This window comes from Ciconia boyciana, chromosome 15, assembly GCF_034638445.1.
Source record: "Ciconia boyciana chromosome 15, ASM3463844v1, whole genome shotgun sequence".
Classification (NCBI taxonomy): domain Eukaryota; kingdom Metazoa; phylum Chordata; class Aves; order Ciconiiformes; family Ciconiidae; genus Ciconia; species Ciconia boyciana.
In genome coordinates this window covers 8,529,672-8,550,129 of record NC_132948.1, presented here as the reverse complement: position 1 = coordinate 8,550,129, position 20,458 = coordinate 8,529,672, and the positions used below count along the sequence as shown (strand labels likewise).

The 20,458-nt window shown below is 41.2% G+C and overlaps 1 protein-coding gene across 7 annotated transcripts in view; it reads right to left on the bottom strand.

Annotated features, from left to right (window-relative positions):
• HECTD4 (HECT domain E3 ubiquitin protein ligase 4) overlaps positions 1–20,458 on the bottom strand; it is an 80,351-nt gene that overhangs the window by 2,111 nt on the left and 57,782 nt on the right. For 5 of the 7 annotated variants that reach the window (XM_072880078.1, XM_072880080.1, XM_072880079.1 and 2 more), the window contains 20 exons: positions 18,926–19,131; positions 18,484–18,614; positions 18,047–18,252; positions 16,927–17,106; positions 15,306–16,609; positions 13,384–13,591; positions 12,306–12,529; positions 12,073–12,224; positions 11,759–11,865; positions 10,728–10,851; positions 9,726–9,916; positions 8,962–9,108; positions 7,668–7,787; positions 7,376–7,531; positions 5,323–5,426; positions 4,178–4,399; positions 3,565–3,731; positions 2,888–3,083; positions 1,824–2,046; positions 1,021–1,341 (listed from right to left, as the gene is read on the bottom strand). In XM_072880078.1, coding sequence (XP_072736179.1) covers positions 1,205–1,341; positions 1,824–2,046; positions 2,888–3,083; positions 3,565–3,731; positions 4,178–4,399; positions 5,323–5,426; positions 7,376–7,531; positions 7,668–7,787; positions 8,962–9,108; positions 9,726–9,916; positions 10,728–10,851; positions 11,759–11,865; positions 12,073–12,224; positions 12,306–12,529; positions 13,384–13,591; positions 15,306–16,609; positions 16,927–17,106; positions 18,047–18,252; positions 18,484–18,614; positions 18,926–19,131 — 4,505 coding nt within the window. In that variant the 3' untranslated portion in view covers positions 1,021–1,204. Of the gene's footprint in view, positions 1–1,020; positions 1,342–1,823; positions 2,047–2,887; positions 3,084–3,564; positions 3,732–4,177; positions 4,400–5,322; positions 5,427–7,375; positions 7,532–7,667; positions 7,788–8,961; positions 9,109–9,725; positions 9,917–10,727; positions 10,852–11,758; positions 11,866–12,072; positions 12,225–12,305; positions 12,530–13,383; positions 13,592–15,305; positions 16,610–16,926; positions 17,107–18,046; positions 18,253–18,483; positions 18,615–18,925; positions 19,132–20,458 lie in introns of those variants that run through there. The other 2 variants (XR_012045258.1, XR_012045259.1) reach the window with 1 other exon arrangement.

Sequence of the window (20,458 nt, the reverse complement as noted above, 5' to 3'; positions counted from 1 at the left end):
ACGCACCCGGTGCAGGGCAACCGCTCGGATACGAGTAAAGGAAGAGACACGTGTTGGTGTGTTGTTTTGAAACCACCCCAGAACATATTTTGCAAGATACAAAAGTTAAACTTAGAGCATTGTTCTCTCTCCATAGTCTGCTATTATCTTTCCTCAGAAAATAGAAGCTTTATCTTCAAACGTGTAACTTTGTGCCTTCCCCCACCTCATCCTCCTTTCGGGTGTCCCATTTCTAGGATAATTTGCTCTTAGATCAAAGATCATTTGTGAGTACAAAAATGAGTTCCCAGTGTTTAACCACACACCAATTATTCTGAAAGCTTGTTTGGAAATAGGATAAAGTCACAGGTTATAAGCTTGAACCGTGGTATCTTACACCATATAGAGAGAGGCCATTTTGTTTCTGCTAAGATTTTAATTACAATAAATTATTTTGTTACTAAGCAAAGCAGACATTCAAGAACATCTAGGGCAAGAACCCAACTGAACTGTGGCCCTCTCGCTGCTCTTCCAATTATAAATCTTCCTAACCAAGAGTGTCTAGCTGAAACCCCAAATTAACTGTGGCAGCTACCCATGTGCTTGCTTATAGTTTAAAAAGTTACAAGAAAATGGTGGAAATGTAACCATGCAGTTCGGCAGCACATCTGCTGCTCTAAAACTCAAGCAAGTGCTAGAAATTCTGCATGATCTCTGCCTGTGACAGAAGAGGTACGGTGCTCTGCTCCTGCAGGTGCCCGGCAGCGATTCCCTCCCCACACCCGATTCATTCCATTTTTGTACTCAAAAATGTTTCAGGGGAGAGCGACCTACAAGCCTTCACCTCCGAGCGCTCCTGAACTCAGAACGCCCTCACTTGTGTTGTGTTTGCCTGGGTAATATCATTCTTAATTACAAAATTAGAAATGTACATGTTTAAAGGTTTTTCAAAATTAAATTATACACAAACTGGTCTTTACTAAACTATCCTACAAATATTCCACAAACAAGGCAGCGAAATAACCAGTCCACCACAAAGTCTACAAATACAAAATGTAAGTCTTCCAGTAATTATTGTAACGGGAACAAAAGTTCAGAAAATAAATTAACCTCCAGCTCACCACACAGTGTTACAGGAGGTATTTTTGTGAATTCAAGGGTTTCCAACGTTAGCAGAGTCATGAAACGATCCGGACAGTCACCTCTCGGCATCCCCTTCTCCCACTCAGCCGCTGAGTGGATCCTCCCGGTAGTGGATGGCGTATCGGAGCTTTTCCAGCATTATATCCAGCGAGGAGTACTGAGGAAGTTTGATCATAAACATGCACGTTTCGACACGGATGTACCGAGCGTCTGGAGAGCCTGCAGGGGAAGGAGCACCAGACGGGGTTTGAACACGCCCTCCACTTCCCACCTTATTCTCCGAAAGCATCCTTCCCCCACGCCCCTTACGAAGAAGTATCAAAATAATAAAACTCCTGCCTGTAACGTCTCTCTTGAACCTTAAATACTGCTGTGCTTCTCAGTCAGTCCTCAGGCCGATATTTTTCTGACAGTCCAATCATTTTAGAAGCGTACGAGACAAATACTATACAAAATCTCTTATTGTCTCTAGAGGGCAATGGTTTAAGTACTTAAAGTTTATTTTAAATTTTATTTTTTTACATGGGTTAAAGCCAAGTTTGCTCTCTTCTTATTTACAGCCATAACTACCTGCCTCTCTTTTGTCATTCTTTGTGCATTAAATACACTTCTAAATTAACATGAAAGGGGAACTGAAAGCTAGAACCATGATGCGAGCAGAACCGGTTTTCTTTGCCTTAGGAGACAGTGGACAACCATACCTGCAGCTCCGTCGGGGGGGGCTATTTTCATGGGGTACGGCGGGACGTGGGCAGTATCAGGGCCGCCGTCTTTGCAAGGACAGGTGAAGGGGATTCGTTCCTGGTTACAGGCAAACTTTATGAACTTGCAGAGCTCCTCCTGAGTGAACATCTCCAACGCGCTCCAGAAAAACTCAATGTGCTGATCGGTTTCCATCAAGCCCACCTGGTACATGGTGTGCGCCTAAGAGGAAAGAAAGCAAGATGTCCACCGCTGCTTTCTTCTCCCTTCATAAATCTTCCCCACTTACACTTTAAGAGGATAGAAGGGGATGGTAACTACACCTCTCTCCCCAAGCTCTCCTGCCTTTTCAAAACCATTAGGAAATCCAGCCATGGTAGAGCCCATCGGCTTCTGTAACAGGCTTGTCTTGGGGTGTCTCCCCTGTAGTGCAGGTAGTGGACATTACTTTTTTGTTTAATATGCAGGACTGGGGCAGTTCAGCGTTGCTGCTGTTTAAGGAAAACTCAAAACAACGCCAACACCCTTGGTTGAGAATATTCTACAACTTCGGACACAAGAGAACAGTTCTTTTTATGGCATAACTCTTACGGTAAGGAAATGAAAGTATTTAGGTTCATTTCATAACGAAATGAAAGTATGAGACAATAACAGTATTGTCTGTTACAGATTAATTTTAGGTTTTCAGAAGTTATTTTTAGGTTTTCAGAAGTTATTTGCCAATCAAAATAGGGGCAATGACTCTTTCAGCCCTTAGCTCAAGTGGCAAACATGAAATAAAGCTCAATAAAATGGAGACAGATTTAAAATTTGATGTTAAAGAGTAAATTCATTATTCCTCTCTGGAACAAGCCTCACTCCTATTATTTCCTGAATCCAGTGAAATCTTTAAAAACTTCCTTGGGGGCAAAGGGGGGTGTCCAAGTACAGGCCAGTGTTCCGTAAGGACCGTCCTGGCTGTATCACAAGCAGAAGGTTCCCCCTTAACACCTTCCACGTGGGAGGGTCCTCTCCTCTGTGTCAGACAGGGAAGTTCTGCCAAAGCAGCTGCAGTTCTTCACACCTTGAGAAACTCCAGGTTAATGTATGGAAGCCCACATGTCCTCAGCTCCATCTCTAGAGGGGTCAGCGTAGTCAGAAGCTGCAGGGGAATGATAGACCCAAGTCCAGCACGCACTGCAGTCATGCACTCTGGAGTCTGCAGCTCACGCATCCTCAAGCTCCGGATGGCTGTTGCATACACATCCTTGTTCTCCCATCTGCAAGGGCAGAGATTCAGGACGAGAAAGGAGAGTGTATAAGAGCCCCCTTGCTCTACCCCAGACCATTACATACAGGAAGGTTTTAGGGGGAGATTCCACTTTTGAATAATCGAGAGTGAGCATTAAGCTATTTGCATTCTAATGCTTCCCAATTTAATTCCACTTTCCTCAGCTTCCTCCTCTTCTCTCATGCTTGCCCATTTCTCACAAGCCTCCTAACCGTGGCTGTTCACGGATGCCAACAAACAGCTGATAAGCACTACTCCTCAGCTGTCTATTTCTTACAGAACAAAAGGCAGTAAGTAGCACTAGTGATTCCAAGTTCCTGCCAACAAATGTAAAGCTTTCCCAGATCGTTCCAGCCTTCAGCTTGTTACAAAAGCATCTCTGGAGAGCCTGGTGCTTGGAAAATTATTCCAGAGATGCTTCTTGCCCATGTAACCCAGTGCAATGTGCTGCCAGGAAGGCTGTTACTTACCCCACTGGAACGTGCCTGCCTCTGGGACAAAGCTCCACTTCTTCCCCTGTCATGGTCAGGTAGGTGAATTTGCAGCATGGCTTGTTAGGACAGTCAGGGCTCTCTGTTGCTAGATGCTGGGAAGCAATTTCTGCACACAGAGCTTCCAGTTCTGTCTCATCATTTATCTGTCATGAAATGCAAGACTAGTATCTGATGACCAGCATGTCGTACCGTGTTATTCTTGTGACTCATTTAAGGTATCCCCACAATGTACGAAGGGCAATCATTCTATCATGTGGAGACATCACAGACAGTGAAAGCCAGTAATTGCTTTGGTGGTAATTTTCTGGTTTAGCACTGCCGAGTTCCAGTAAACATTTCAGAAGCCTTAATTCCACTGTGTCTGGCAGCAGAGGAGGCTGAGCAGCTTTTCCAAGCCATCAGGATGTAAAATCCTGCACCCAAGATGAGTCAAAACACTTCACGACCCTGCTCGCATGAAAAACATCTGCTAGCTGTGAAGCCAACCACTACCATTTAGGGTGGGCAGTAAAGTTAACAGCTACTAGAACAACATGCTTATGGGGGAAACCTTGAAAAACAGGAGGGAAGAGGGAAAAAAAAACCTTACGTTTTCAAATTTTTTGACATAGTTGTAGGTAAGGATGTCAGCTTCCTGGAGATCAACATCAGGATCCAGCGGCTCTCCTACCAGGGTCTTCCAGAAGGAGGGCAGGAGGTCAAGTGGCAGAGGAACATCTGCTCGAATTGCAATACCCAAGAGCTGCCCAAAGAAATGGAACAACTGCTCCTCCGCGTAGGTTATAGGGCTAGGTGTCAAAATATACTTCCCCTTCAGAAAACAAAACAGAACAGAGCACACAAACCAGTGTTTAACAATTGATGCATACCCTGCAGGTCCACAAGTTAACAGGCTTGTGAAAATGCCGATTTGAACACAATGAATACTGTTTAGTTGGCTACAAAAGGATTTGCTCAAGCGTGGCACGGAGTCTGTATATATTATACAGTGATATTATATCACGTTACCTTATAATTTAATGATCAAGCCCCACTTTTACAAGCTCTGTTAATCAGCATTCACAAGACTTTTCCACATTTATGTTATCAGTTTGATTTCTAAGCCTTTCAGTTGTGGGATGTTTCGGAAATACAGTCTGGATAAGCAAAGCCAGGTTTGCTATGTAGCTGGTGTTGTGGGAAATGAGCTGTTTTCCTACCTTGTGATTATTCCCAGGAAGGAACTATACCTCAGCTGCTGTAAATTCTTTGGGCCATAAGCTTTATTTTGTTTCTATAATACATCTACTGCACAAAATAGGAGGACACTAAAGATGCATTAAATAGCATGGATGGAGCGTCTTGCTCTACTAGCAATGCGACTGACTTTCCCGGTGACACTCGTGGAATAACACCAGCAGAATATGCCTTCACTAGTTTGGGATGGACAACCTCTGAATCAGACAAGTGAACCAGATTCACCCTAAGTGAACTTTGACCAGGAGTCTTAATGCTGCTACATTTTGCAGTTTTGACTACTTGACCTGCAATACCCTTTGAAGTGCCACAGGGGATTCATCAACAGTCATTTTCAGTTTTCTTAGGCATGTGAGACCTATCTGGTTAGACGTGCTAACAGGAGCTGTTGATCTGAAGCTTCTCTCTGTATTGCTAACTGAACGTGTTCTGCTCCTGTTCAAGCACATGCTTTCAAAGAGAGAAAAGCAACTTCATTTCTTGCATGAGGTATCACACCTTATTCTTATTGACTGCAGAGCTTGGGCACAACAGGAGAAGGGAGAGCGAGGAGCTCTGTAACTCTTTACAGACTTGCCAAAGGAAGTGACGGAAAGATCCACCTGAAAGAGAGAGAGGTAAAATAATGAAATGCCCTCTGAGGCTTGTTACCACCACTTTTTAATCCAGAATTTGCCGTTCTCCTTGAAATCATGTTTCATGCCTTAGATTACTCGCTTAACCTCTCTGACTGCAGAGACACATGGCTTAAACAATAGCGGGGTAGATGCCGCCATGCCAGCCTACTGTTCACGTGCAAGTCCACATTTAAATGGTTTAATTACATGCAAAAATATTCATTTAATTGCTTCCTGCCGAATTCCTAAGTGCTGCTTTGTCTTCCAGCACTCTACATGTAAGACTGGCACAAACATTTGTTATACCAGTTGGCCTGCAAATGGAATTCATTACTTGATTAGAAGATGAATGGTGCTGTCTTCATAACAACGGGGCATTTCCACAGCTAAAAGCAGTGAGGCAATGCATCAGAAATCATTACAGATGCCGAGCTGTGGACATAACATTTATCTCTTTATAGATACTGTCAGAAACCACTACAGGCCTTAAAAAGAAAAGAATTCCCCTCGAGAGAAGGCATCAAGGAGCCCTCTGTTCCGCTAATAGGTGCACACTTACAAGAATTTTCCTTTACACAATGTGATAGATGACACTAGTAGGTAATACGAGAGGTGCATTTTGGGCTTTTCTTCTCTAACTCCATATAACCCCATGAATCTCCAAAAAGGACCTATTACAATCAGTACACAGACTGCATTAATTTAGATAGCAGCGATCAATGTGCTTCTTTGACACACAGTTGATATTTGTCTTGATACCCTATCAATTATTCAACAGATCTGCAAAGCAAGATTTTCCCAGCTCTTGTTTAAATCAAGTCTCTTCCCGGAGTACATGCAGCCCACGTAGCACCCAAGGGAGCCAGCACCCCCAAAGAAAGTAAATATCCAATGGGGCTGGACAGCATCCACATAAAGAAGATCTTACAAAATGAAACCTCACAAATTAAAATACAGTATCAAGAGAAGAGAAGGCATAATAATCTTGTTTAATAAAGTAAGATTATTGCTTATCACTCTCTGTTGAAAAGCAGTAGTCCTCTGTCATGAGGAGTCTGTCTCCGTACTGGTTAGATGAAGTCAGGGCAGTTAAATGTCTATTCCTTTCTAAGGTTCATTCTTTTAACCAGTCACATGAAAATTATTAAAGTGATTACAAGAAATACTGTACGTCTCCTCACAAAAATGAGCAAGATGCCATTTTAATACTATTTCCTGCAAAAGATTAAGGACAGTTTTTAAAGCAACAAAACCCTTACCATACTCACCATCTCTTCAGCTTGGCAGGGACAAGCTGAAGTTCACACTTCCGATGTCAAGTTGAAAACAATTCTCAAAACCACCTTGCTTGGGCATGACCATTTTTAATTGTTAACACTTGTGTATTCTTTGACACCTACGTTTGATAATGTATCCTATACTAGTATTTAATGGTATCTTAATCTATTGGCTGTACAATCTCACATCGCTTTAACAATAAAAGCGACAGTAGCATTACCCAGCTCATTACTAACACGAAAGTACTTAAAGATTTCTTTTTTTTTTTTTTAAAATCAGCACAGTCTGGGTTTACCATGGCCAAGCATCAAAACAACCTGAAGAGACATTAAGAGACATTCTTACTAAATGCTCTCCCCATGCTTCAAACAACTTATTATTACTTTATTTACTTGCTCTAGTTAGCAAAGTCGCACGCCCAGGCACTCATACTTCCCGCTGTATTAGCTAAATATGAAAATTAACCATCTGGCTTGCTTAATTCTTGGAAGTTTCATTCTCTTCCATCTGCAGGACTACAAACACCACAAAGGTAACACTGGTCCTTAAAGTTAACATGAGCCACACACTGGTGAAAACTTGGATTCTACCCGGAGGAAGCTCTCACGGCTCCACCTGATGTCACCCATGCTGGTGACTCTGTAATCCCAACTTACTTGTTCCATGAACCTCCTCCCCTGTGAACCGAATGTTGAAAGCATACGTAGGGTCTCCACCACTGGCAAGTTTAACACAGAGCTGCGAGGATGGCACGCAGGCTAGCTGTCTTGCTGCCTGACAGAAATAGGAATTTTCTGAAGAACGGATCTCCCCTGTTTAGAAACGAAAGAAAAAAATAAAATCCCCATACTCATTTTGCATTAATAAGCATCTGAGCTTGGTTAAAACAGATCTGACTTGTTGCAATGGATTAAAATGAATTTTTAAGAGGATAAGTGTTTCCCATACCTCCAACTATTTCCAAGGGATCCAGGGTGATTTCTGGGGCTGCATGATCAGCAGTTCTTTGGACAGTGGCGTTCAGCACTCTGTTCATTACAGTTACCTTTGTGTCATAAAAGATTAAGCCTAAATAAAGAAACATATTTCAGTATAGTTAATCTATCCTTTTACAATCTTATTTTCTGAAATTCTCTAATGGACAACAGTAGAGTAATAATTTCATCTTCATTAGGTAGGTAAGATATGGCTAATCCACTCCTTCAGTTTCTATTTTACTTTTTTTTTTTTTTTAAGTATTTGTTACTAATGTTTACTGGAAGAAGCACATTGGGTTAGAACACTGATGAACACAATTCTAATGTTATATAAATAGACCCTAGCAACGCCACCAGAATCTCTGTAAAACAGAAACACTTTGCCAAATAGCTTTCAGAAATCGGAGATGTTTTGACAGTAATGCTAGAGGCAAGAAAACATGATAAAAAATAGGGCTGTCACACTGCACCATAAATACGGGCTCTATAAAGACAAGTCTCTGAACATTCCTCACTTCCCCATACAAGTTTACAAGGGGTTTACAAGTTTTTTTTCTAGCTGGGGCAATATAAGAGCCTACTTACACACATTGACACTTTTGGTGAATTCTGTATCTTCTTCTTCAGAAGAAAACAAGTTTGGGAAATGTAATGACCTAAATCTTGGTTTTGTTTGTTGTCTAATGAAGGCTTGTAAAAACTATTTTAAATGCTGATGCACAATAAGTATTTTCTTGATCTCTCTAATTCTACAACTTCAATGACAATGAGGATGCCAACACATGCTGGGACTTTCACCTGATCTGCTGCTTGTTGACTCACAAAGAATTTTAATTTATGAATACCCCCAAGAAGATAAAGGCACATTTGAAGGCCACCCACAGACAGAAAAGATAGGCCAACTCCCTCCATGGTCAAGAAAGGTGCACCATGTCTACTAACTACTTGCAAGAATAATCCCCCTCGCCTTTAAAAAACAAACCAAGAAAAAAACTCCCACACTGAGAAGTGCCCTTGGGTTAAATGCTGGTTTTTTGGCTGTCACCTCAGACAGATCGTGTGCCAGCTTATCGGGCTGAGAATGAAGCCAATAAACCTTAGTGAGCAGTTTCAGTGTGCTAACAACCTCGCTTTCCCTCTCCCCTCCATGTTCTCCTTTCTGTCACATGTATACACGCATTAAAATCTTCTGCAAAATATACTAAGAAATTCAACGTGGTGCATAGTGCACCCTTTCAGGCAACCATGTTCTCCAAGAAACTGACCTTTGGCCTCTTGCAGTAACGCAGCAATACTATTAGCGTACATCTCAGTCTGCCGAAGCTCCACCAGTGGTAAGAAGAACGTCTCCAACGTTGTATTGAGAGACTGAAGCAGTGCAAACCGTAGGCGTAGACTTTCAACAGGAACATCTAAGGTGGGAAACATCCAGTCAGAGAGATAAAGAGATTCCCTACCTTCAGCAATTTCAGTCCAGGAGCCACACAAGCTTCCTTCTAAAGCAGCCCCTCCTGATCCCCGCACATCAACAAGATGGCTGAAGAGGCAAGAACAGCCGTGATCCATAATGTTCCTTCTTGGATCTCGAGTCTCTGGGTGTCTGAGTCCAGTATCTTTCATCATCACTGAGTCTGCATTATCTGGAGACCCTCTTAAAGGAAGTTAGTGCTTAGAACAGAATTTAGGTGACTAAAGTCTGCCTAGGTCCAGAATTGAAATCCAGCCTTCCTTCCCTGTGCAAGCTAAACTCACCAGGTATCTTCCTGCTCCAGCCTGATCTAGGAGATATGCTCAGAGAGCAAAGAACAGTTGCAGTACATTTCTAACAATGCTGCCAAAGGCACCGCAGTGCCCAAGCACGCCCAAGGAAAGAGAAGACATAGACTCAGTGTTCCCCTCGGCCCACAGAGGCTCCAATCTGCAACCTCCAAAGGCATGTCCCAACCACCTGGGTGACAGCCAGGTCGTTCAGGAGCACTACCCAGCTCTTCCACGGAAGAAAGCCTCTGTCCAAACAATCTATACATACTCAACAGACAGGAAATTCTGGGATCTGCTGCATCAGCTGGATCCAAATAAACTTCATGGGGATGGAGTCGTGCAGGTGTAATTGCAAGGTGACGACAAAGCCTGTTAATATACTGGACAAGGGCTACATCCATTTCCAGTGTCCATTTCCGGGACGCTTTTTGAGCATGTCTTGCATCAATGCAGGCACACCTGAAATGTAAAAGGCGTAAGACCTGTTGAAACGTAAGTGCAATACTGCTCATTAAGAGCATGTTGAGCACAACACCAGGTACCTTGTTCTACTTCTCTCCCCTTTTCCTAAGCAGAGCTGTTTCATTACAAAAATTCCAGTTTGAGAATAAGAACTCATTTATCACCTACCTTGCCTCACTGTTACTAAATAATAAGAAAAAAAAGGAACCACCTATTAAGCTTGCTTACTGCACTATCTTCTCCTTCCCCTATATCTGCTTCAGAGCTATGTGGCAATTAGCTTGTGACTTGACACAGGGAGATAAGGAGGATTCATTTAAGGGACTTTCTTCCTGTACAATATTAACAAGGAAGTAACGGTTCCCTCTTCTACATTACTACTGACCCAGTAACAACACTGCCAGTTTAAACAATTACCCAGTGCACAGAATAGAAAGCTGTTGTGGAAGGAAACCAGAGATAGCCAGATGGACCTATAATTCTCATCAGGCCAATTTATTATACGGTTTGGAAGCTATAAAGGACAGTATGGCATATAATTTTGTTAGCTATGTTGTGTACAAGAAAGTCAGGAACCTGCATTTTCACAGCATAGTGACTCTTTTAAAGCATGTTTTAAGAAAACCAACAATTTTGTCTACAGGCCTTGCAGCCATGGATAGAAATTTGCGTGTTACTAACACGCTGGTTAAAGCTACTTGGAGTAGGAACACTAGGGATCAAGTTTGGGTTTTTTTTTTTTGTTTGTTTTTTTAAAGTGAGCACAATTAATCAGTATCACCTTTACAAAAACATTTGCAAAATTTACCTTTCAAAATGGAGGTCATATCCACAGGACAGAATAGCTCTCCACACACTACGGATATCCTGTTTAGATCGGTCAACCACAAATCTGTGAAATCCATCCAGTGTCAAATATTTCTCCTCAGGAACTGACAGCAAAGATACGACCATCAAATGGTTAATGACTTTCTAGTAAGTCTACACACCACATAGGAAAACGGTTGGTGCATGAGGTGGCTACCTGCTGGCTTTCTCCTGGTTCTACCCATCCCACCATGGCTCATTTCTCGAGTAGTTCTAAACATCATGCTATTCAGGTCCAATCTGGCCTTCAGTAAACAGCACTCATTCTTTCCTCTCAAGGGCACAAATCCCCCAGCTGCCCTCTAGAATAACTCCACCAATGTATCTAATCACGTATTGAGGATCCATACTTGGCTGAAAGCTGAAATTCCCCTCTTCTGAACTAACCTGGCATTTCCTACAGTGAAGAGCAGAGTCCATGCTCACGTCTATTCACTCTTCCACCTGACTAAAGAAATATCAAGCACGACCCTGGAACTAACCCCTGTCACAGCATGGCTGTGCCGTCTCCTCCATGGATAGACTTGTTATGAGGCATCTGAAGCTTCTCTTTCGTCCAATTTTCCTCTTGTAACTTAATAATTTTCCTATACAAGTTGAGAAACACGATTTAAAACCACCTAGTTCAACCCCATAATATGCTAATCCCCCACTGTACAAAAAACGCCTTGAAACTGTACCTCTTAGGAAGCCAGTTCTCTACCCAGTGTATTCACATGGCCTACACACACTGTTGCATGAATTGCATGAGCATTTCATGAGGTTTGCTCTCACTTACGTTGATGAGTCCAGATTTAAAGATATACAAGTAAAAGTAGCACTTCAAATCACTATTTAAAAAAATTAAGTTAGCCTCATTAAAACCAAAGACAAACCAAATCTATCATGACATCATGTAAGCATGCCAATACAAAAAAAATGTATTTCTTTTCTACGATGTAATACTGTAGAAAAATTCTATACAGCTACTACCTTCCTGTTTCTTTGTGGGAGACTTTTCAGCATCCTTCTCTTCAGGTTTGCTCTTCTCAGGAGATTTTGGCTTTACAGTAGGTTTCTTCTCACTTAAGGCTGTTCGGCTAAGGGACAAAGTGAATGTTAGGATGAAAGTTTGCTGTTTTCTGTTCAAGAAACCAAAACATTCCTTGAAGGTCTTTTATAATCTCAAAGTCACATTTCCCTCTTCCAATCCGTACATGGAAATACAGAGGGAGGGGGAATAAAAATCTGGATTCCTAAAGAGCAATCAAATGTTTTGTAACTGTGAAAAGGCTGAAGACACCAACCTGACACTATTGAGCATAGACTTTTCCTTTGTAGGTGGTTTAGTAACTGGGCGCTTGGTGCTCACAACTTTCACTGGATGCTGTTCTTTGCCCGCCTTGTTGTACTTGCTCTTGTCAAATTTTGGCTTGGGCACACCGTATTTCCTTAAAATCTTCCAACATAGAAAGTGAACAATTACCCAATGCTTTCAAGTTACACAAAAAGATGCTGAAAATAGTTTTCAAAGCACTACCTGAGTAAGCTGGTCCTCTAGCACTTTCTTTGGAGGGCGGACATTTGTGAAGAACACATGAAGAAGGTTTCCAGGAGTCTGAGAATTTATTTGCTCTTTACTAAGATAGATATCAGCAACCTTAATGGGTTTCGCTGGAGTTAGGCTCAGCATTTGCTCAGAATGGACACAGCTTTTAAATATTTCTGTGAGGACTTCCCGAGCACCTGGGACCAATTTCTCACCTAATTAAAAAAAAAAAGGCAATATGGTACAAAATACCATGACAACTGCTTAGAATTTGAAACATGAAAAAACATTTTGCATTCAGTTAAGATATTGTATCACACGCCACTTGCTCCAAGAGAGAAAATTACTCAGAAAAATTCTACTAGCAGCCCTGACCTTTCTGCACTCTAATTCCCCCATTTATGATTGAGAACTGAATGCCTTGTCCTGTTTTGGCCACATACTGTAATTATTTGAGTGACTGTAGTGGTAATGAAAAAGTAAGATTATTTATGATGCCAGCATAAAAATTATGTTGTGTAGGTACACACTGACACCTATCAATTGAACCAGTAGTCAAGTGAACTTCCTCCAAGTATTATCCTCCCTTGTTCCTTGATTCAGGATTCTGGCCCATTCCAGGTATATTAGGGTCTATATAGCTTTCACATTGTTAGAGAATATAAATTACTAGCTGTTCTACTTGAACAGTTTCTACTTTAAAATTATGCTGGGTCTAACAGTGGTAAATTATTACAGTGGCTATTTTCTCAAAAGAGTTACTAAACAACACAGTCAGTATTTTTTTTGATTGGTGGGGAGTTTTTTGTGTGTTTGGTTGTTTGGGTTTTTTTTTTACTGTTTCATTAGCTGTGAGGCCTGATAGCAATGTCCAGATTGCAAATAGCTGCTTGCGAATTGATGAGAGGGAAGAAACTTGCTTTGAAATTACTCCCTAGCTCCCCCTTGTTGTCACCCGTCAATTAGTAAGTCATACCAAATTTACACCAGTAAGGAGAATCTGGCCCCTGTATGTCCCAGAAAAATGCACAGTACAAGTGAGGTATTTACCAATATGAAAGCCACATACCTTTTATTGACTTGTCATTGAAATAATCTTCTAGTGCTGGGCTCCCTTGTGTGTCAAATAAACTCTGATTTACAGTAGAAACAGTTAAAATTTCTTCAGTTGACATTTCCATCAGTTCATCTTCACCATCCAGACTTGACAAACCAATGAGATCGCTACTATTAAATAAACTGGCTCGGATTTTCTCTATTTTAGCTCTTGACCTTATCTGTACAAATAATGAAATTAGTTAACAGTAATTCTGACAAAACAAATTAACTTCCATTTATATGAATTTGGGTCTTAAGCTTTCTCCCCTCCCCATGTAGATAATCACTACTGCATCTCTTCTAACATTTTTCTACATGAACAATTTGATACCAGAATTCAGGTTCAGCCTCGAAAACATCCTTTCTAAGAACATCCAGCCACTGAAATCACCACACTGCAAGTTAATCAGGCGCAGCTCCGAAACAGCTATTCCATTTCTTAGTTTGGAGACAGTCCTTAGAAATATCAGATAAGAAGGTGAAAGTTTGAGATAGGTAACCTGTCATTATTTGCAACTCTGCTGTCCTTGCTTCAATTCTCCAATTAGAAAGAAGTATCTAAATTAACACAGGCCTTGAAGTCTCAGCTACACAAATTGGGAACAGGAACAATAACTTCCTTTGATTCTGAGAATAACTGTCATGCATCATTATCAGAGCAGCTACAGACTTGGAGTAGGTTTCAATGTGAATACGCTGACAGCTTTCTGTACACACTTTATGGTTTATTTCAACTCTGGTGTCTTCATGTCAACTAATATCTTAAGAATAGCAACTGAAGATTTTCTATCTGAATAAACTGATTTTCTTCTAAAAGGGAAACTGATACAATCCCAGACTATGGAAAAATGTCTCTCTAAATTCACAAGCTAGCAGAAATGGCTGTGCTTTTGCAAGCTTCTGATGAATCTGCACCATGCAGTTAGCGTAACAACAGAGAGAAAGTGTTCTTGTGCATAGCTGAAAACCTGGAGTGATATGGCATCAATGACAACGACCTACAACGCTTTTAAAAAATAATTTGGAACGAGACATCGACAAAACTTATCATCTCTTCTAAAGTAACTTTGTAGAGGAATCTGTAGATGGTTTAAAATATGTGAAAACGTAGTCATTAAACATTAAATAATTGCTTTGTGGGTCATACCAAAGGGCCACCTATCTCTAAATTAATCTCCAGCAGTGGCCAGTAGTGAATCTTTGAAGAAAGCTACATGAAAGAGGAAGTTAATAGATCTTGTCCTTTACATATTCTCTCAGCCTTCAGAAATCAGTGGTTTAAAGATTTCCTCAGTTGAAGGCTGCATTGACTGCTGTGCTTAATAGCTACCAATTTGCACATCCTCCATGAACTTCATCCCTTATGAATTAATTTATACTCTTGGCTTCTGCAACATCTTGCGGCAATGAGCTCTACAACTTGGAACATACAAGAGTACTTCCTTCTGCTTCAAAACTACTTGATAACTCCACTACTAGGTCCCCTCTGTCCTTTGAGGGACAGTGAACACTTCGAATGATACAGAGAAAGTCAACGGAGAATAAAGTTGTGTTCCTCAGCCATCCTGTTCACAGAGAACTCCTAGTCTCAGTCTTGCGTGCACATAAGCATACATTTATTCTGCACCTATGACCTATGCTGAGCTACACCTTGCTAACAGTACCTTTCACTCTCCATCACTCAAGTTGTGGCCTCAGTCAAGCAGAAGAATCTTTACAGAAGAAAACATACAGCACACTTTTTCCTTAACAGTCAGATCATGGTGTTACACACAAGCCACAAAAAGTACAGTACATTTCAGAGCCAGGGGTTACAAAAAGTTACTAGAATCAGATCTCATTCTTTCAGAAAAATGACCCAGAAGGCACCCTCTCCTGATTGAAGGCTATTACCTCCACTACAGCAAAACCTTTGATTGGCCGTGACAGAAGCGGCTGGTTGTCCAGAGACGTGACTGTGTACATTGATCCAACATCAGACACAGACGCTGTTTCTACATTGTCAAGCGGTTCCCCGAGGCTGCCAAGGCTGCCAAGGCTTCCAGTACTGCAGTGTGAAAGATCCAAACTCTCCTGGCTGGAAACAACATGTGGTTCTAGCAATCCTGGTGGGATGGCCAGTTCCAGTCCAGCTTGAAACTGGTCAACTGAGATATCACTAACAGTCCGAGATATACCCTGCGAGCTGCAGAGGGAAGCCTGGCTTGTAGACGCTGAAGCGCTAACGCTCATGGCAGGTGTGACACTGCTAGAGCTGCTGATATCCAAACTGTCTGCACTACTTGAAACAGTTGGTTTTTCCAGTTCAGTTCTGCATTCTCCACCTTCTGCTTTATCCTTGATTTTTTTGGGATCCTCTTCCTGCAAAGGGATGTAGATCTCATCTTTGAAGACTCCACCATGTGCATTACATGCCTTTCTGATTGCACTTCTGACAGTACTCTCCTCCAAGTGAGTTGGTATTCCAGAAATGACAAGCAAGCGGCTATGAGCTGTGGGACCTACAAGTGCTTGACACGCATCTGCTACAGCATCATTTGTCACACCCAGTCCTTGTGGATCCTTTTTAGTTAGGTGTCTGAGAATTATAAGCAGAGTCAGTGCTCTATGAAACCATAACATATCCTCAGGCTTGCTTCCTCCTATACTGAGGATTGCAGCATCAGTTTCAGCTGCTCTGGATGAAGACCGTTTGCCTGAAGATGATGTCTTTTCCCGCTTCATTTTGACCTTTTTCCTCTTTGACAGCAAGCTTGGACTCTGTGGTGTCTGTCCTGGAGAAGATGAAGATGAGGAGGAAGAGTCACTAAGATTTGGGGCACTTGTTGAAGACATCACATTAGCTGTTACACTCATATTGATAGGTAAGGTTACTTCTGCTACAGCAAGGCAGACTTCCATCAGAGCATGAAAGTATGTTGAAAATCTTCCTTGGTCAGCCACTCCAACACCAGAACCACCACATGCATTTCCAGACACCCAGTTTTGTGTTTCTTCATCATACAACTTGTGAAGTTCTGACTGCAGGGCCATAAGCATAGCTAGACAGGGATTTAGCTGAAGGGCAATAGAAGACGACAATCCTGCTGGATTTTTTTTCTGCTCCAGACTGTGAATTTTGCGAAGCAACTCAGCCAAGAGATGAAATATTAATTCCTTCACACACGCTGCCATGTCAGTTGTCCAGAGAAAGCTCCCTGTGTGTGGAAGGCAAGACATGGGAGTCAGCAGTATTTCACTGTTAGTAGCTTTATAACATGAGTTGCAACAGTAACATTTAAAAAAGCACAAGAAAAGGTCGTTTCAATGGCTGTATGTCGGCAGTAAGAAAGACAGGAAGGCTATTCCAAGAAGTGCACATCAACATAAAATTTCTGGAGTTTGAAGAAAATTTCAATATAATGGAAGAGCTCAGAAATACTTTGTGACTGTCATTTTTCTTTTTTTCCCTAAACTCTCCATCTCAGCCAGCACATTACTGATGCTTATTACTAAGTAAATACTGCATTCTCACCTAAATATTCCACTACTTGCAAGAGAACTGAAGCAGGAATAGTATCCAGTTCGTCTTCTGATTTTCCATCCCCATCTTCCAATTTCCAAGTTAATAGCTGTTCTGTGAATGCCATTGCCAGAGGGAATTCAAGGGGAAGAGAATGCAAGACTAACACAGCTCCAGGAGGAGGAGATACCCCTAAGCAAAAAGGTCAAAGAAAATACTTATCATGACTCTAGGTATTTGTGAAGTAAAAGTAGTAACATATCTTTTAGGATTTTTTTGAGGCTAAATTTATGTTAAGTGAGAATTTTCTCTATTAAGTACCTTGTAATAAACAAATAGGATTGTTTATCTATAAGAAGTTGATATAATCTGTAATTATAAATGTACAGATAACATTTTGTTTACATGACATATGAAATAGAACTATTTTTAGCCTGTACATACCTAAATACATATAGGACTTTCACAAACCCATTTATTTGTAGTATGATGTGTCTGATCAGTATTGAGAAAAACATCAGAGATGCTGTAGTTCAGCAAAAGAACTTAAGAAACGGTGGAAAGTTTTAAGAGCTTACTGTACTCAGTCACCTTCACTGCTCTAAATAAATCACGCTGTCTCTCCCTTAGGCTGGAAGAGTAAAAAGAATATTAATGATGGCTCTTGCTTGAGAAGCTGGGATGACCTACGTATTACTATACTGCATATATATTACTCTGTGTATTAAAGGGACCTATGATCACCTACAAAAGCAAAAAAACCTCCATCTGAAACACAGCATCTCAAACAGCAATAGCACCAACTTGAACACTGCAGAAATATTAAAAAACACTGCTTTGTGAACTCCTGGAACACAAAAAAGAGAAAAAAGCAGCTGATCCTGACAGATTTAACAGAACTAACAAAATCAGAGTCAGATGGCTTCCAATGTTTATAAAACCATGCTTTCTTGGTTAAGAATGATTGCATATTTCTGCTAGGACACATTTCTTAATACCTTGTACAAAAATATTGTCATAACCAGTGGTATGACTGGTGACAATATAGGAAGGTCTTACTGAGGCAATGATAATGTTTGTCTCACTCCTGAGAATACAGTTAAAAAGGTTTTTCAATTTAATTTTTTTTTACCTAGTTTGATGTGGACCTTGTCCGTAGGGGTGATCACTGAAGGGTATTGATTGGTCGTTGGGGGAGGTGTTAGGCCTGTGTTGGTTGGAGAGGCATCTCGAGGATAGCACACCGCTTCAATTAGGTTTAATTGACCATTCCTTTTAACTTTATGCCCAAGCCCGTAGACAAGCACTCGAGCCCAAGGAGCTTTATATAGGGATGAACTAAGAAAAGAGCAAGAACAGTTCGGTTAGACTGTAACTAGCTACTAAAAATCCCAAACCTATCACAGAAAGATGAAACACTCTGCAGTATTTATCCCACCACCCAGAAAATGAGTCTCTAAGAAGAGAAAAATCTAAAAAAAAAAAAACCAAACCAACACCAAAAACGGTTCACAGAGGCTCAGCAGCACATCTTTAATCTTTGTCACTCTTGGTCCCTCAATTACTTACTCTTTGCGGAATCCAGACTGACTTTCCTTACAGGACACAATTACAAATGCAGCCCCAGGAAAAGTAACATCCATATTGACTTTGGATTCTGAAATTGGGAATTCTTCAGCAGGAAACTGTTCTGGTGCCGTCTGTAACATAACATTTCATAATGAAAGCACTCAAGCAGCAGCAGCAAACCACCTCCCTCTTCTTTTTTCAAATAAAACATAGCATTGTAAATAATGACGTAGTGTGAGGCTACTTCATTTTAATATGATCCAGAGTATTGCTATTGCTTGTGTTTTCAGTGTGCCCCCTATGATCAGAATAGGAATACAATCCATACAGAGAAACAATTCAGTGTGAGGGACAGTATTATGGAAGTTAGAATCACACATAAAGCAAGGGCTCCTTAGACAGGAAAACAACACTGCTCATAAAACATTACTAAATATTTTACCTGCAAAAAGGCGCATATCTGTTTAGTGAGGTCTAACAGACTCTCCTCTCCTTGATGCAGCGTCCGAGTAATGGCAACAGTAAGCCACTCTCTGATGGCTTGCGAATTGCCCTGGTAGAAGAGGTCTGTGGCAGCACAGTTCTGGGAATGGATGCAGTGTTGCAGGGACTGGGCCAAAAGAATAGAACTTGAACTGATTGTTCCATCTGTAATAACAAGTAAGATATGACAAATTTGGAGATCACTTCAACATGTTTATGCAGCCTGTGAAACAGACAATGGAAAGAGAAGTTTTAAAACACTTGGAAGATTACAAGCCTCTATTTTCACTTCTGAGCAAGTGCAAAACTCCTCCCAAAGGTCAGCAGTAGAAAGGATCCACCCAAGACTAGACTTGCACCCCTGACATAGTTGGTTGCAGATGGGATGGCCCTCTAAATGCCAGCTGTGTTCTTCACCTGCCTTAAGCCAACCCTTAGGGAGGTCTGCCAGACATACACTGAGCTGTGGGTTCACAGCTGCCTCATTTTGTCCCATGTATGAAGGCAGGCATATTTCAATTTACTGCATAAGTACAATGAGGACAAGTGACCAGAAGTGCTCTCTTTCCCATTCATTCGAGATGAGGTGAAAGTGGCTTTATCTGTTCTCAAGCTTTCCCCACATATGAACAAGACAGCTTTTGGGTGGCCCCGAGTGGGTCGCAAGCCCCGACATCTCATGGCTGTCATTCTGGAGCTAACGGGAGAAGACAAAGAAAAACAAAAGTGCAGTGCAGTGCAAAAAAGGAGTGGGAAATTCACCAAAATGCCAGTTTGGAAACTGTATGTATTAGCAGGACTTGAATTAGACTTATTTTAAAGAGGAAAATCTAAATAAAAGCTTGTAAAATTATTCTCAAAGCCATGCAAAGTAGTGCTGTACTCTGCAAGAGGATCTTTTACAATGCGGCATCTGTTAGAGGTAGCCAAGTTTCAAAGTAATTGGAGGAGGGAACAGGACTCCTTCCAATGGTAAATAATTACTTTAAATTATTAATAGCCTATATTTAGCACTTCCTACTTCCTCCTTATGCTCCAGCCAGGTTACACACATCTCTTTGCATGCAGAATAGCTTTGTCACGATAATTGTCTTTGTTAACACTCACTTGAATTAGCCAAAGATTCTTTTCCATGATTCAGCACATACATTCTCTAACCAGATCTGTGATTCCAGTAGGAAAAGGACAAACCACTTTGTGAAATGAAGAAGAGTTGAATTTTGAAAACTGTGAGACCCAACTGGCATTTAGTTTTACTACCCTGGATTTGAACTATGAAACATTCCCAATTCCTTACAAGTATCCCATATGGATACTCCCCCCACCCCCCAATAAACAGAAGACCACCGATGACAAAGGGACAGAAGCACACTGAATGGAATCTTAGGAGGGACTCTGAACTCTCTTGAACACTTTTAATTAGTTCATTAGCAAGAATTTCAGTTTAGTACCCTATCACTAAGCTCAGAAGTCCACTGAGACATTTTTTCAA